The sequence below is a fragment of the Aquila chrysaetos genome, chromosome 26 (genome assembly GCF_900496995.4).
Source record: "Aquila chrysaetos chrysaetos chromosome 26, bAquChr1.4, whole genome shotgun sequence".
In the NCBI taxonomy this organism is placed as follows: Eukaryota; Metazoa; Chordata; class Aves; order Accipitriformes; family Accipitridae; genus Aquila; species Aquila chrysaetos.
Genome location: NC_044029.1, coordinates 14,735,255 through 14,749,882, shown reverse-complemented (window position 1 = coordinate 14,749,882; position 14,628 = coordinate 14,735,255). Strand labels below are relative to the sequence as shown.

General features: G+C 39.5%; 1 protein-coding gene across 3 annotated transcripts in view; it reads right to left on the bottom strand.

Annotated features, from left to right (window-relative positions):
• PTPRB (protein tyrosine phosphatase receptor type B) overlaps nt 1-14,628 on the bottom strand; it is a 64,120-nt gene that overhangs the window by 28,937 nt on the left and 20,555 nt on the right. For all 3 annotated transcript variants that reach the window (XM_030002970.2, XM_041120545.1, XM_030002971.1), the window contains 6 exons: nt 10,878-11,156; nt 10,251-10,508; nt 8,426-8,689; nt 5,698-5,967; nt 3,651-3,911; nt 1,208-1,474 (listed from right to left, as the gene is read on the bottom strand). In XM_030002970.2, the coding sequence (XP_029858830.1) occupies nt 1,208-1,474; nt 3,651-3,911; nt 5,698-5,967; nt 8,426-8,689; nt 10,251-10,508; nt 10,878-11,156 (1,599 nt within the window). The remainder of the gene's footprint in view (nt 1-1,207; nt 1,475-3,650; nt 3,912-5,697; nt 5,968-8,425; nt 8,690-10,250; nt 10,509-10,877; nt 11,157-14,628) is intronic.

The window sequence follows — 14,628 nt, the reverse complement described above, 5'->3', positions numbered from 1 at the left end:
GACTCCTGAGAAGCTCTGCACTGACTCCGACTCAGCAGCACTCATCTGCTTTTTTGAATACAGTGAAGGAAATTGTCTTTGGTGGCACGATCCCAGCACTTCTAAAATCCCAGAAGATGAGTTATCCTCTCAAATTGCCATTCATCAGTAATAGCAATAACTACTGAGGCTTGTATGAAGTTGAGGCCCATAGCAGAATGTGTTTCATTTACAATGAGTTCTCTGACGCCTAGTGGCCAAAACATGAATGCAATTTGTTTTTCAAGCCAGCAAGGTGAGCAAAAAGGCTCCATATTGCCAGAACTACCGTCACCCAGGTACGAAACTATCAGAGTTATCACAGGGGCAGATCTTAATCATAACGAACTGGCACATTTTCACTGGACTCTGATGCACTGAACTGACTTACCTCAGTAGAGGGGCTGGCCATCAGCTGTCAGAGTCAAAAAAATTAGAACATTTTACAAACTATGTTTATGTACTTTAAGCCTTTTAGTGTTATTCTTCTCCAATTGTTTTTCTGTTCTTTTTTTTTACCTGAAAATAGTTATTTTCAAGGAGAACATTGGAGCAAATTGCAGAATGCCCGGCCTTTGCCAAATTCACATAAAGGGTGAAATTGCACTGTGTTGCCAATTTTTCCCTCTATTTAAATATCCAAAGGACTGGTATTACATTTCATGAGTCATTAAACTTATAGAATTTGATGCAATAGTAAATCCTGTCCTATGCAGTATAGAAGGGCCTCATAATGAGTAATTTAACCCTGGTGGACATTCTTTAATGTTGGACTGGAGAAAAAGAACAGGTTATGAGAAACTGAGACACAAATTCTGCCCACCACCACACCTAAGTAAGGAGCAATCATCCCACACTACCGTCTAGTCAATGGAACAAGAAAGTCCTTTCCAAGGAGTGATTCACCCACCACAGCTGTACATCACTCTCAGGGCATATTTTTGTCTTCACTACAGAGTGATCCTGCTGTACAGCGTTCCTGTTGTAAGCAGAGCAGTTAGCTCCCTAAAGCTATGTTAACATGAATATGGACCCACAGTGTGCCTGAGGTCACACAGAGGAATTATATGGCTTAAACTCCTGTATTTCTGAATTCTCAGTGCAGCGGCTTAATCACAAGACCATTCTCTTTAATAAATTCAGCTTTTAGGAACTCACAAAAGACTTGCTGGAGTATTTTCCTTTTTACCTGTCCTCCCCTCTGCGATTGTTTGCCTTGAAGATATCCCCCCACTGACGGTGGTGACAACAACTGAATAGAGTCCTCCAGGTTTCAGGGGATAGAAGTGGTATCTGTTGGTTTCACTGGGAACAGTCTCATTTTTAATAACAACGTTCTCATGAATCAGTAGCACTTGGTATGAGTCTACATCTCCCAGCGCTCTTGTCCAGTTAGTGAACAAGCTGTTGGTTGATCCCTGACTTGCCACAGTCAGACCAGTCACTTGGGCTGGCACTGCAAAGAAAATTGCCATCATGTTACTGAGAAGAAACAAAATAAACCAAAACAAAATCCCCCAAATAACCCAAGTTTAGTCACACTGAGGAAGTGCATCAAAAGAACATTCCAATTTGCAGCCAGACTCAACAGGACTAAAAATAATCTAACAGTGGACTGCTTCCTGTCTGATGGGATGTGGTCTATGGGAAACTATCTAAGGCACCAAAAGGTCTTTCAGGCTTTAGCACAGCTTTTCTCAGTCAGACCAAAATGATTCAAGATCAGGGAACTGGAAGAGATGGCATTTTATAAATACCATTAAACAAAAGCCATCAATTTAGGAAATCACTTGGGTTTTTGAAGACTATTTCAAATACAGTCTGTGTCTCTCATTCTCTCTTTCCTCTCCTATTCCCTGTCTCTCATTCTTATTAAATGGCAAACTTGTTTGATGAATATCTCAGGCACAGTCATCTATACCTCCCAGAAGTGTCACACCCTTTAATTTTGGGGGTAACTAAGACGGATGGTTTTGGTTTTACTTTTTATGTCAGAAGATCTGCAGGATACTAACTTTTCTCGCATCAAAAGATGAATTAATTGTTAAACAAACATAACATTTATCTAAGTATAAGCTAGTGAACTTACTTAGCCAGACCAAAAAGGAAGAAGAAAGAACAAAAGGAATAGAATATCTAGTACAAATTTTACCCCCAATTTTTTTTTTTTGTTTGACAATATTTGGTCAAAGCAAGGAAATACAGTTACTTCTTCCTAAGCATTTCTGTTTACATGACCAAGCACAACTGAAATTAAGAACACTTTAACATTACAAAATGTGATTGCAAGCTTCATCTCTTGTTTTATATGAACCTTTTTGCACACATAGTACTGGATTAGCAATCATTAACAAAAGCTAGAAAATTACACACATAGCTGAAAACAATGTAATGTTGATAAAAAACTGAATCAAAAATCCCACCTGTTTTATAATGCTGTCATAACATAGTAAGCTCGAACAAGACACTGAAGTGTCACATTTCTGGCCTAAAGGCACTTTTAGTGATATCTCAGGCTTCACCAGAAGCTGACCAATCTGGGATGCATGTAAGATGTATTTCTGTCATGTTTACAGCAGTATTTTGCAAGTAAAGCTAGTAGGCTGTCCTACTGCAAAGAAGATTCAGAGGTTTGGAATGCTTATTAAGACCTACGTTCAGATTCATTGATGTTCATTCTTTATCACTTTGAATGCAATGCTGACACATTATGCCTGCCTGATGTGTTTTCAACCATTGATTCATACTAGTGAAGTGGGACACTGTAACCTTTATGCCTCAATAGGCCTCCTAAAGGGGCACAAGGCAGAAGGAAGTGAAATCCCAGCTATCTAATCACATAGCAGAGAAATGAAAGTGTAAGTCAAACTTTTCAGGCCTTGGAAGGAGTTAAAACGTTTAAGTAAGGAGCACTATCAAGCCATAGGCATGATTAGATTCATACACTAACAGCTTGTTTTTCGCTGTGTTGTGCCAGACCAGAGATATATTTTAAGACTTTGCTTGCACTGGAAAACGCATAAGTCAAGCAAAGTAAAGCAACACATATGGTTTAAGACTTGCACACGTGCACAAAATTAACACCCTGCAGGGGGTGGGAATGGGACTTTCCTTGTGTCACAGTCATCACCTTAAGTAACAGATACATATTCTGGAATCAGAAGAGCAGGGAGATTCAAAATACATTTTCAAGGTCACATATGTTTTGTGTCTGTCAACCTTGGAATGTTCCCCCTAAAGCAACATTTTCCTGTGTGGTGGTGGTTTTTTTTTTTCCAGATGATGAATGCTTTGAATCAAGGAAGTGACCTTCCTGAAGATACCCAGTGAAAATTGTTCTTCTTGTATGCAATCTTGTGCTAATGTAGATTGATCAGACGTGACATAATATTTCAGAAAACTGTTTTGCCAGGAATTACATATCCATTTCCCCAAAATCTTAAATAAATACTGCAAGATAACTGACAGTCAGAAATGAGAGACTCAGAAACATAACTTTTCTATTGAAGAAACAAACGTAAATTCAAGACTTATATGATTTAGACACTGAGTTCATTCAGTTCACTACAAAGCAAAGAAAGTTGTTACTGGTTAACAGAAATAAAGATTAAAATAGTCTGACAGGATGATACCTGTTCTTCCTTCCACTGAAGTCCAGTTGCTCAAAATCCCACTAATGGTAGTGACGGTAGCTGTGTATTTTCTTCCAGGTACCAAGTCAGTGAAAGTGAATTCCTTAGCTTCTTTTGCAAGCCCTTTTTTTATGACAGTAAGATCCCTGTCTCCCAGTGAAACTACATAGCTGTCCCATTCCGCAGCAGGGGTCATCCACATGACACTAAGTGAAGATTCATTAGCATGCTTCACACGGAGCTGGAGAACAGGCTCCGGAGCTGTAAAAGCATACAAATATCACAATGAGAACAGACTTTGTAGTGAACACACATGCCATATCTCAAGCTGCTGTAAGGAATCTGTTCTGTAAGACACAAATGTGACAGCAACAGAGAATTTGTAATCAAGAGAAGATTCTTTACCTTTCTTTAGGAAGCTAGGCTTAAAAATCTAGTATTTGTGCTACTCTTCCAGTAAAGGGCTTGTAGCAGCAGACTTCAGCAATGCATTATGGCTGTAATGCTTAGGTTTAAACTTATGTCAGGATATATATTTCACTATGAATGGAAATGTGGTGAAGTCAGTGAGCTTCCTCTTGAACTGTGGGTGCTACACAGGCATATAAAACATTTGTACCATAAAACAGATCTACACCAATTTAGCTGTAACAAACAAGGATGCAAATTACAGGGTCAGAGTGACATTGATTTTGCACTGGTTCATATCTCAGTCAAGTTGGGAGACACTCCAAACTTACAGTGTTATAAAAGAAAGAATTTGATCAGTGAATTTCTGTGTGTGTTCGTGTGTGTGTGTGCATGCATGCACGCAGAGGGAATCTGTTACCTAAAGCAGTCCCCTGATCTGATTTTGTCCCTGTTAAGTTGAAATACAACTCAATTTCCAAGACTGTGGGTTTATGTAAGAGAAAATTTAGTCAGAATAGGGCGTAATACCTATGCTTCATAACAAGTACATTATGTACCTGACTGTGGGTCAAGCACAGTTGTGATACAACCACTGCTGGATATTATTTATTGTATCATGTTCTCATCACTTAGCTGCATCAATTAAAAGTAACACCATAAACTTAAATTAATTTATTTGTAATGCGTATCAAAATAAGCAAGATGAGAATGTGCCTTGCTCTGATCAAATTGGCTAGAAGTTAGAGAAAGCTTCAGTTCTGTAGCTTCTACTGGTCTTGCCCTTGTGCAAAATTAACAAAATGAAGCCCTTGAGGAATGACAGGTAAGGGTGTAGCAGGAAAGGCTGGCACAAGGGAGGGTGAGGATGAAGTAGGGTGGCCCTATCTTATCTCACATTCTCCAGTGAGCTAAGGCTCAGGCTTGAGCTTTGTCTGATACTCCTCTCCAAGACTTCTTTTCCTCTGAATTGCACTTATTTTGCATTCATAGAGCAGAAACATTAACAATTATATTGCAAGTATTTTTTAAGTTTGAAGCAATCAGATGTGGCTTTACTAGCCTGCTGCAAAAGAATTCCACTCATGTCCCTGCAGTGTATATGGATTTCCTTTGGAAAGGCTGACTTGAACAGACTAACCCCATTTTATTTCTGGAGCACAGGAACAAGAACTGGGATGTTATGGAACAGCTACACTAACATACCTCAGCCAGCTTTGGTTAACACCGTTGATATTCTTTATACAGGCTGGGAAGGAAGTCAGTTTGCCACTGAAAATACTGATGAACAATACAGGAAGATCTGTATTGTTCTCTTTAAGAACTAGATAGGGTGCCTATAATCAGCTAAAAAATATAACAGTGAGATGTTGTACATGTAGCATAATGCCTCAGTCATAACAGAACGGTGATATAATTCCCCAAACTTTCACTAACAAAACATTTACCACAAAAATAACCCTGAAAGTTTTCACAGAACTGCTAAAAATAATTATTTCTGTTGTTTAGAAGGGAGCTCCTTTTTACTGTATTAATAGTGACATTCCTCTGTGGATTCCCAAGTACTTTTCTTTCTCATTGTCCATAGAGCCCAGCTGACCATTTTGCACTTTCACACTTCCCAGACGAGCATGCTGACCTGTTCTGCCCGTACAGCTGGTCTTGCTCTGCAAATCGCCACTCTCCACGACGACGTCCACGCCGTACTGCCTCCCCGGGATGAGGCCCAGGTCGTGGACGAGGTATTCCGTGGTGTCCTTCTCCAGGGTGGTGTTGAGCAGCAGGGCCGAGCGGTTCCACAGGAGCAGGCGGTACCTCTCCCAGTCTCCCGCAGGGGGCAGCCAGTTCACTCGCAGAGACCTCAGCCAGCCACCGCCACCAGCTTTCAGCTCAGAAACTTTCTGGGGAACTGAAATACAGAGATTGAGAGAGTAATTCTGAAGTGGGGTACTTCTGGGAAGACGTAACTGCAGTCTGGCAAAACCTGTCTCGCAGCATAGCTATTGTAGAAGCACTTGGATCAGTTAGAGCAACATGAGGTGTCTTGTTACAAAGGCTGGGGTTCATTTTAAAGCTAATTTTTACTCTTCCACACACAAACCACTCACTTTTTCGCTGTTGGTTTCTGACATCAGAAATGTGGAACCCTTCTTAGGGCATGCAAAATCTCCCCCATGCACTTCTCAGATGCAGCTTGCAGTTTTCATTTAGCTTCCCAGTTGTTTCCTGGACTTAGGTTCACTTAGAAACTGTCAATCGATTTTTCAAAGCTAAGGCCAAAACTTCAGTAGCTATGGGCCAAATTCTGGTCTCAGCAGCAGAAATGCAAAGTCTGATGGCTTTTTCCACAAAGGCCTTGTATGTCCTAGTCCCTCCCAGCTGTAAGGCACCGAGGTTCAAATGGAGGTCCATTAAAGCATCCACTCCGTTCTGTCCTCCACTTCAAGGGTCCTGAATTTACATGCTCAACCTTTCTGCCCTACTGCTGCAGGTCACACTGGACCACTGAAGCTTTTCTGATTTTCACGGAATAATTAAATATTAACCACACCAAGCACAGACTGGAAGACAGATGCAGACCCTTAGGTTAGGATACCTATAGCTTAGTGTTAAGATACTCAGAGGTCAGCATTGGAGCCCTGAGACCATCAGCAAGTATTAACTGTGAACTACAAGGCTAGAATCATGCTCTCATGTTTTCTCTGGCTTACTTAATATTTAATTGTTCAGTACCTAGCAAAGGACTGAGCAATTTCTACCAGCACCACAAAATATCAGTTTCGCTTCCCAAAGGCATAGCTGGGTATCAAACCTAGATCTCCCACATGCCACTGAATATGGGAGATGTGTTTCAATTGCTGAGTGAGTGGATGAAAGCACACAGTGTTTTGTTAGGAAGCACTGATGTGCTTACATCTTACCAGATAAAGTTCAGCCTTGTCAGACTGGCCGGACATCATTACACCCTTACGGTACAAAGTTTCAGTCCCTGAGATGTCCATATTCCTTGCCACAACTTTCCTCAGCAGGTTCTGCTACTGTAGGCACCCTCTCAATACACAGTAATGTAGATTATGTTCTTGGGCACCCAGCTCTCTCTGTGAGTTACTGAGGCATCCTAGGAGTCCAACCCTTTCAGTAGCTGTAGACCTGACAGCCTGGATTTACAAACTTATCTTTAGGCCACAAAGCTTCTGCAGGAGTGACTCTGTTTTCAAAGGTCTTGGTATCTATGGAAAAGTCAAGGGAAGGAATTGCACATGATCAGCATCCTTGGAAATGGGACTTTTAGATCCCCAACTTTGAAAGTACTGGGTCTAGGGTCACAAATTTGGGGACCAGTGGTTTGAGTGAGGGCCTGAAGCTCTCCCTTCAGATGGAAATGGTAACCTTAAAGGTCTTTAATGGTAGGCTAGACAAACAAAAAAGGACATGCATATAACCAGTCCAGCTTTGTACTTACTGGACATGAAAGGCTTTTCAGGTCTCTTCCAGCCTGCACTGAGAATGGGGTAGCAGCTAGATATGTCAAGGATGTGCCTTTCACATGAGATGTTTAGTTGCAGATAATAAATATTCTCTAAAACAAATACTCTGCTCTCTCTCTCACACACACATTTTATATTTTTTGGCTCTGAGTCTACTAACAATTTATGTATGTATTCTTCACCCACTTAGATATTTTTTCTCATCTAAATTCTGCCTGGGTGAGGCTGATATGGAGAAGATGACATGCCTTTGTGGCCAGTAATGCTGTGGGAAAATTATGGCAGGATTTTTCAGATTCAGAACTCATACAAGAGATACCTGAAAGAAAATTATACTTCTGAAAGAAGTTAAACAAAACATAACCCAGCTCCACCCAGGCTGCCACATGCCTTCCTTAATCCATGCTGTTGGTAGTAAAGAAAGCCGAGACCTAATCTTTTCCTATTTGTAGATTTGTGTCTGGAGCAAGGGATAATATTAGACCTTGCAAAATTACTTAAAAATCCATTAACAATTTGACTACATGCAGGCTTTCCCATAATGTAACTCAATTTATGCACTATCCTGAGCTGAATTCAAGATAACAAAGTTGGTCAGAAGTGCAGTAGTGTGGAACAGGTTTGTAACAGACTCACCCAACTATACGGTCCAAAATGCATTATTGTTTCCTGCTCCCAAGCTATGCTGGAGCTGCTTTTGGCTGCCAGATTAACTGTTGCCAGAGAGTCAGGAAGGGGTACTCCCGGAACAATATTGTGCTCTTTATCTCATTTTGCCTGGAATCCAAATCATTTTGTCTCCTACAATGATTTTCTACAAGGCCAATGTAGGCAAAAATAGCATTGGTTACAATGTTCTTACTGAAGCAGAAGACTTACACGTCCTGCCAGTTGCCATCCGATCAGTAAACAGTTCACCACTGATTGTGCGGGCAGTAACCTGATAAAGACGTCCTGGAGTTAGCTTGTCAAAGTGAGTCTCTGTGACCGGTGGCTGTAGAGTTTTGACTTCTTTAACTGATCCAAGATGAGACAGAGTGATGTTATAGAAATTGAGGTTTCCTGAAGGTCTTCTCCACTTAACTTTTAAAGCATCTAAGCTGTCATCGTTAGTCACTGTCAAATCTAAGACTTCAGCCGGGGCTAAAAAAAGAAAGAGAATAAAATACTTCCACCACAGAACATATAAGACCTGCTGCCTCCAAACTGTCATAGTTAAGTTTTGCTTTTGCACAGTTGTATGAAATGGAGTATGAATGATTGTGCCTGACCAGAGAAAGGGCAAAGTCTGGTCACAGTAAAACTGAACCCAGCCCTGTTTAAGATACTCTGTGTCTGAGAGTGACACCTCTTACAATGCCCACTCTTGTTTCAAGAATAGAAAATCTGTTAGCCATGTCTTCACTCACACTAGCCATTTTGACTATAAAACAAACCAGGCATATGTTCCTAAGAACAGAGATGCCTGCGTACATTTTGGTAGAGTAAACACTACAGCATCATTGGAGCTACGCCTGATTTACACCAGTGTAGAAGGGATGGGAATCAAACTCCTTTATTCATATGCTCCACCAAAAGAAAAGCATAGTCACCTCCAGTATCTTCATTTCTCAGGCTTGGGCACACTAGCTACTGAAATGGAGGACCATGCTGCAAGCTAGAAGGAGTGCTTTTATGTTCTGAGAAGACCTGTGAGATTTAAAATTTTTGCACTCCACAACGGGGAGAAATAAAAAATTCTGAAGAAATAAAATGAAATGAGTATCATCCCCAGAACGGCCAGTGCTAGCTGGCTACAGTATTCGTCTGTGTGCCCTAGACGTCACAATATTGTTCACTTAATATTAAATTATGTTTACATGGCGAGATTTCTGTAGGAGAAACTGCACCTTACGTTTCCCAGAAAGTAAGGAAAGCAAAGGCATGACCCCGTTTTTGCTTACAGGAGTGTTTTAACCACTGGACTCTAGTAGGATGTTACCTTATCTTTCTCTCTATGACCACAGAACTCTATCCTGAAAAATCTTTCCTGAAAAAACCTTGGTTTCTAAAACACGGGTTCTGTGAATCAATACTTCTCTGTGAAAAAAACCCCAACATTCAATTTTAAAGTTCTTAACCTGCTCTACACTTTTTTTTTCACTTCCCTGTCAGAAGTGCAGCTATTTTGCAATCCAAAGAAAAAAAGTCACAGAAGATATTTTTTTGCAAAACTCACAAGCTCTACATCTCCCATTCAGCTAAGTAAGAATCACTGAGTTAAACTGTCTTCAGTACTGTGAAATAACCAGACTACACACTGCCTCAATTCACTGAAAAAGTTCATACAGGAGTCAGATGAACCTCTTTCACAGATATTAGGTGATACTAGGGCACTTGGGCTCAGGTTGTTAACACCTAACTTTAGTTTAATGGAGCTGCATACATTAAACAGTGCAGCAAAGTTAGCTGCAGACACCTCCAAGTTAATTTAGCCGCTAACTTTGCTGCAGGGCTAACTTAGGGAGTTAAATAAGCTTACAGTGTCTCTAATTCCCTCTATAGCCTTTGGAGAGAAACACCTGCCCAAGGGTAATTCAGCCACTGAAGTCTAGGAATATACACTTGGAACAAGAATTATTTATTATTCTGACATATGTCCTGTAATATTATTAGATTATGGCCTCAGTTTCTTGTTCCATTGTGATGAATTCTGAAATCATACCTGTCCTGACTGTTTGAGAACTGCTGCTCTCCAATCCTGCAGCCTGGGTTATGACAGAGAGGTTATAGAGGTGGCCTGCTGTAAGTCCTGAAAAAGTATAGGAGGTCAAAGGACCTTCTTGGTGAATCTCATGAACTGGGACATGATTATCCAGTAACACCAGCCTGTAACGATCCACGTGCCCAGAGCCAGGAGACCATGAAGCATGGATAGTGTCTGTCTTGACGCTGACCTGAATATTTTTCACAGGGGATGGCACTGTTGGAATGAAAAACACTTGCTTAACACCTAGTGGTTATCTCCACAATTTCAGCAATTTTGAGCAGATTTACTTTTGAAGTATGTTGAGTTTCTTTAGGGTTAATGAAAACCCATCCCTAAATTTATGTCCAAATACACCATAACAACATGCCTCTGTTTTTAGCAAACAACTTTTTATGTTAGTCACAGATTCATGTTTTGTTCATTTCTACTTACAATCAATAGATACTTACATATATATATATATATATATATATATATCTTGTCAGATAGAAGAATTATATATATTTGTTAATTTCAAAATGCAGAACTGCAAAATACCCTAAGTGGTTTTATTTAGATGAACTACAGTAAAAGAAGTCTTACCAGTTGATCCACTTATGTGAAGTTCTGGGGTACTCTTATTTCCAGCAATTGCAGTGAGGACAATGTTGTATTTATTCCCAGGGATAAGACTGGAAAAAGTATTTTCTGTTTTTGGAATTCTTCCTGGTATGGAGACTTCTTGTATCTTTTTATTATCATGATCAAATAATACTAGGTTATACAAGTCCACCTTTCCTGAGGAAGGATCCCACTGAACCTGCAAGCTTGTGAGTGTAGTTTTTTGCTTATTAATTTCAAAACGAGGCGGTGGTAGGGGATCTGTAGTTAAAAAAAAACAACAGAAAACATAAACTAGTATTTGTTGCGTTGGGATAGTCTGAAGTTTTACACAGCAGCACAAAAAACCTTCCAAAACTCTCCCTTTATCATCATCATGCTGACAATGCTTTTAAAAAAGTCTTTTTCTTTCCATTATGAATATCTTATCACTGAAACTTGTCTACAAGAGAGTCCTGCAGAGTTCAGAAATGTTACTTGGTATATGTGTACACACACACACACACACGCACGTGGAAAAACACTTCCAGTTGTGGATCTATATAATAAGCTTGGAAATCTACTGAGAATAAAACTGCAACAACTTTAATAAGAAACAGCAAACATGAAACCCCAGCGCTCAATGCCTCAGTGTAATGTAGCTTTATAGATACAATGGTACCAGTGGCTTTCATTTCCTAGCACTCATGCTAAACACTTTATGACTAATGGGCATGAGCATTTACACAATTTTAAGGGCAACAATCCTTTGGTTTTAGTATTAACTTCAGCCACTTCAAACAGATTCCGATAGAATATGCTTCTGCTTTGCTGCAGTATTGTTCATATAAATGTAAAAACCCCCAAACAATACATTATAAACTTTTAGGAACTATATTTAATTGGGACTATTTCTCTGGGAAACTCTCAGCATTCTTTATGTCGTTTATTAAGGAGCTCTCAAGTAAAATCACCTGTAAAATATAATACACTCTAAACGGATGGCAAACATTGACCAAAACAACAGACTCTGGTTGCTTATATTCTCCAGGTGTATTTCATCACTCACAAGACTTCCATGCAAATCAAACCAAATGTATTACATGTTGATGTACTAAGGTATTTACATTTATGCCTCCCAATAAGGTTAAGCAATTGCATATTAAAAAGGTATCATAAAACAATCCAAAGCAGCAAAATCAAGCATTCACAAGTTGGGGAGCTAAACAATAAAGGTTTCCCAATGACTTAACAACTAAATTTGGCTTCCACATGAGTACACTCTGTGCTACTCCTGCCTAGCATCAGACAGGGAGTGTATGGTGCATCCAGGCTGAGAATTGAGGTCTCCATATAAACAGTGCCTTGAACACAGAAGAATAAGACCATTTTTCCAATGCAGTCATTGCTGCCTGGTTCCCTGAACAAGGCAGACGAAAAACTGTGAGATCACATAATTAAAAACTGCACTGTAAAGGCTGAAAGAACAAAGTCCAACCTACCCCCACCCTACGAATACAGCAGTAGGAGTATCGTGGGGCTAGTAGCCTTTAAGCTGTTTTTTTCTTCAAAGCCTGGATGGTGCAGAGGGTTTAACTGCTTCTTACGAAGCTCTGCTGAGAACATAGTGGTGCCCAGGTTTTGGTGGTATGCTCTGTCAATCAAGTATATTAGGAATTTCATGGGAGTATCTCCCTTGGAGACATCCAAAAGCTGTGTGGACATGGTCCTAGGTGACCAGCTCTAGGTAGACCTGCTTGAGCAGGGGGCTTGGACCAGATGACCTCCAGAGGTCCCTTCCAACCTCAACTATTCTGTGACTCTGTGAAAAATACTGTGTCCCTTTGAACCCACGTCTCCGCTTAAATTCAGATTCTTGCTTTGGACCACAGAGATGCTAGTGCTCTTCAGAAAAAGAGATGAAAATTAAATTAACAAAATCAATCAATAAAAATAACTATCTTCTTTTCTTGACCTTTCTTAAAGGCCAAACTAACTCTGCTTAAAGCTGAAAAAAAAAAAAAAAAAAAAAAAAAAATTAAAACTCAAGTCAAAGACCAAGCACATCAAACTTCAGGCCAAATAGTTAAAACTTCACTCAGTTACAGCAATTGAAACAGGAGGTTTTAATGAAAAGTGTCAGGAAATCTTAACAATAGGCTTGACTACCAGCTCCACCTATAAAATATACTAAGCCACTAAAGACTATTATGTTGGCAAAAGTGAATAGTGGGGGTATAATCTTGTTCCTTGAAGGCAATTGTTCTAATCAGAAAGGTCAAACTTTGGGAGTCAGAAATAAATTCCAGCACTATATATGGTCAGATGCACAGCCAGCTGAAAAAGTTTTCATTTGACTGATACCAAGAGACCAGTCATAACTGTCAAGAAGTTTAACACTCTCTCTGACAAAGTTAGGATAAGGTTGACTGCTCCTTAGTCCTGCAGAAGTAATCAACGTTGTCATCTGCATTATTTGCCAAATTCTACAAAAGAAGACACCTACATTTTTAGAAGCATTTATACTGTCCTGAGTAATCTGTCTTCTAAGGTGCATTAGCAAAGAAAAGAGTTGCGTGCCTAGAAGGTGAAGTTCAGAAATTCAGACTTTATCTAATCTATCTGGTCCAGAAAACAAAACACTCAGTGCTTTGTACATCCGCTAGAACAAAGGAACAATGAGATTGGGAAGTGCCTGGGCTGAAAGAGCCCTGGATGGAAACAAACACTTAAAAAGCCATTTACATTGTTATACAAGTCTCTGCTGGCAATGATACAACACTGATATATCACAGAAATAAAATATTTTCACAAAGATATTTTTATACCATTTGATACTATATGAATTAATGTCTCCTGGTCTACAAAGGAATCTTCCAGAAGACTTAATGTTGTTTGAATTATATTCCACCTCCATTTTCACTTTTTGGGAAGAGAATATGCTTTGTGTGCACAGCTGCTACAGATACATTTTACAGAAACAATAGATATGGTTATGTCCAATCCCAATGACATGACTCCCAAATACAGCTGGTAAGCACAGAAACACTTCTGCGTTATGCAGGAGAAAAAAAATGAGATACAAGCCCAGGACTGACTAACGGGGAATTCCTGCCAGTCTCAGTCATCTTCCTACCAAATTATCCATTTTTTTCCTAGTTTTTCCTATTCATAAAACAGTAACCTACTTCACAAGGACTTTTCTGAAGATTAAGTAAAGAGGGTTGATTTCATTATCCTTATGAAGTACAAATATCCATTTCTTTGGGATAAATGCAACCTTTAAAACCTTTAAAACATGGTTATTTATCTTCTTCTTGTACTCTGCCTTTTGAGACGATGATCATAACCATTACATGATTATGGATGATAGGATTATACAGCCTATAGTCAGAGCCATGTCACAGTAGTAGTTCCTACAGATGGCTAATAAATCAGATTTGTCTCAAATAATTTGAAATTTACAGGAGTGAACACGTGGCCAAGCCATGCTTCTGCCATTCACAGAGTTACATATTACAATGGAAGAATACTCTACCAGTCTGTGTCTTAGAAGGCAGAATTTTTAACCTCTTTTCATTCAAATATTTAGCAATTTTTCTGACAAAAAATTACTTACCTGTTAGTTGTCTCAGTACAGGTGGCTTGGATTAGGCAGTAACATAATATATCACTGCAATATTTTTGTAGAAAACAATGCTGCAAATGGCATTTATAAGGCTATTTCAGAAGATATATTTGAAAGCAGGGGAAT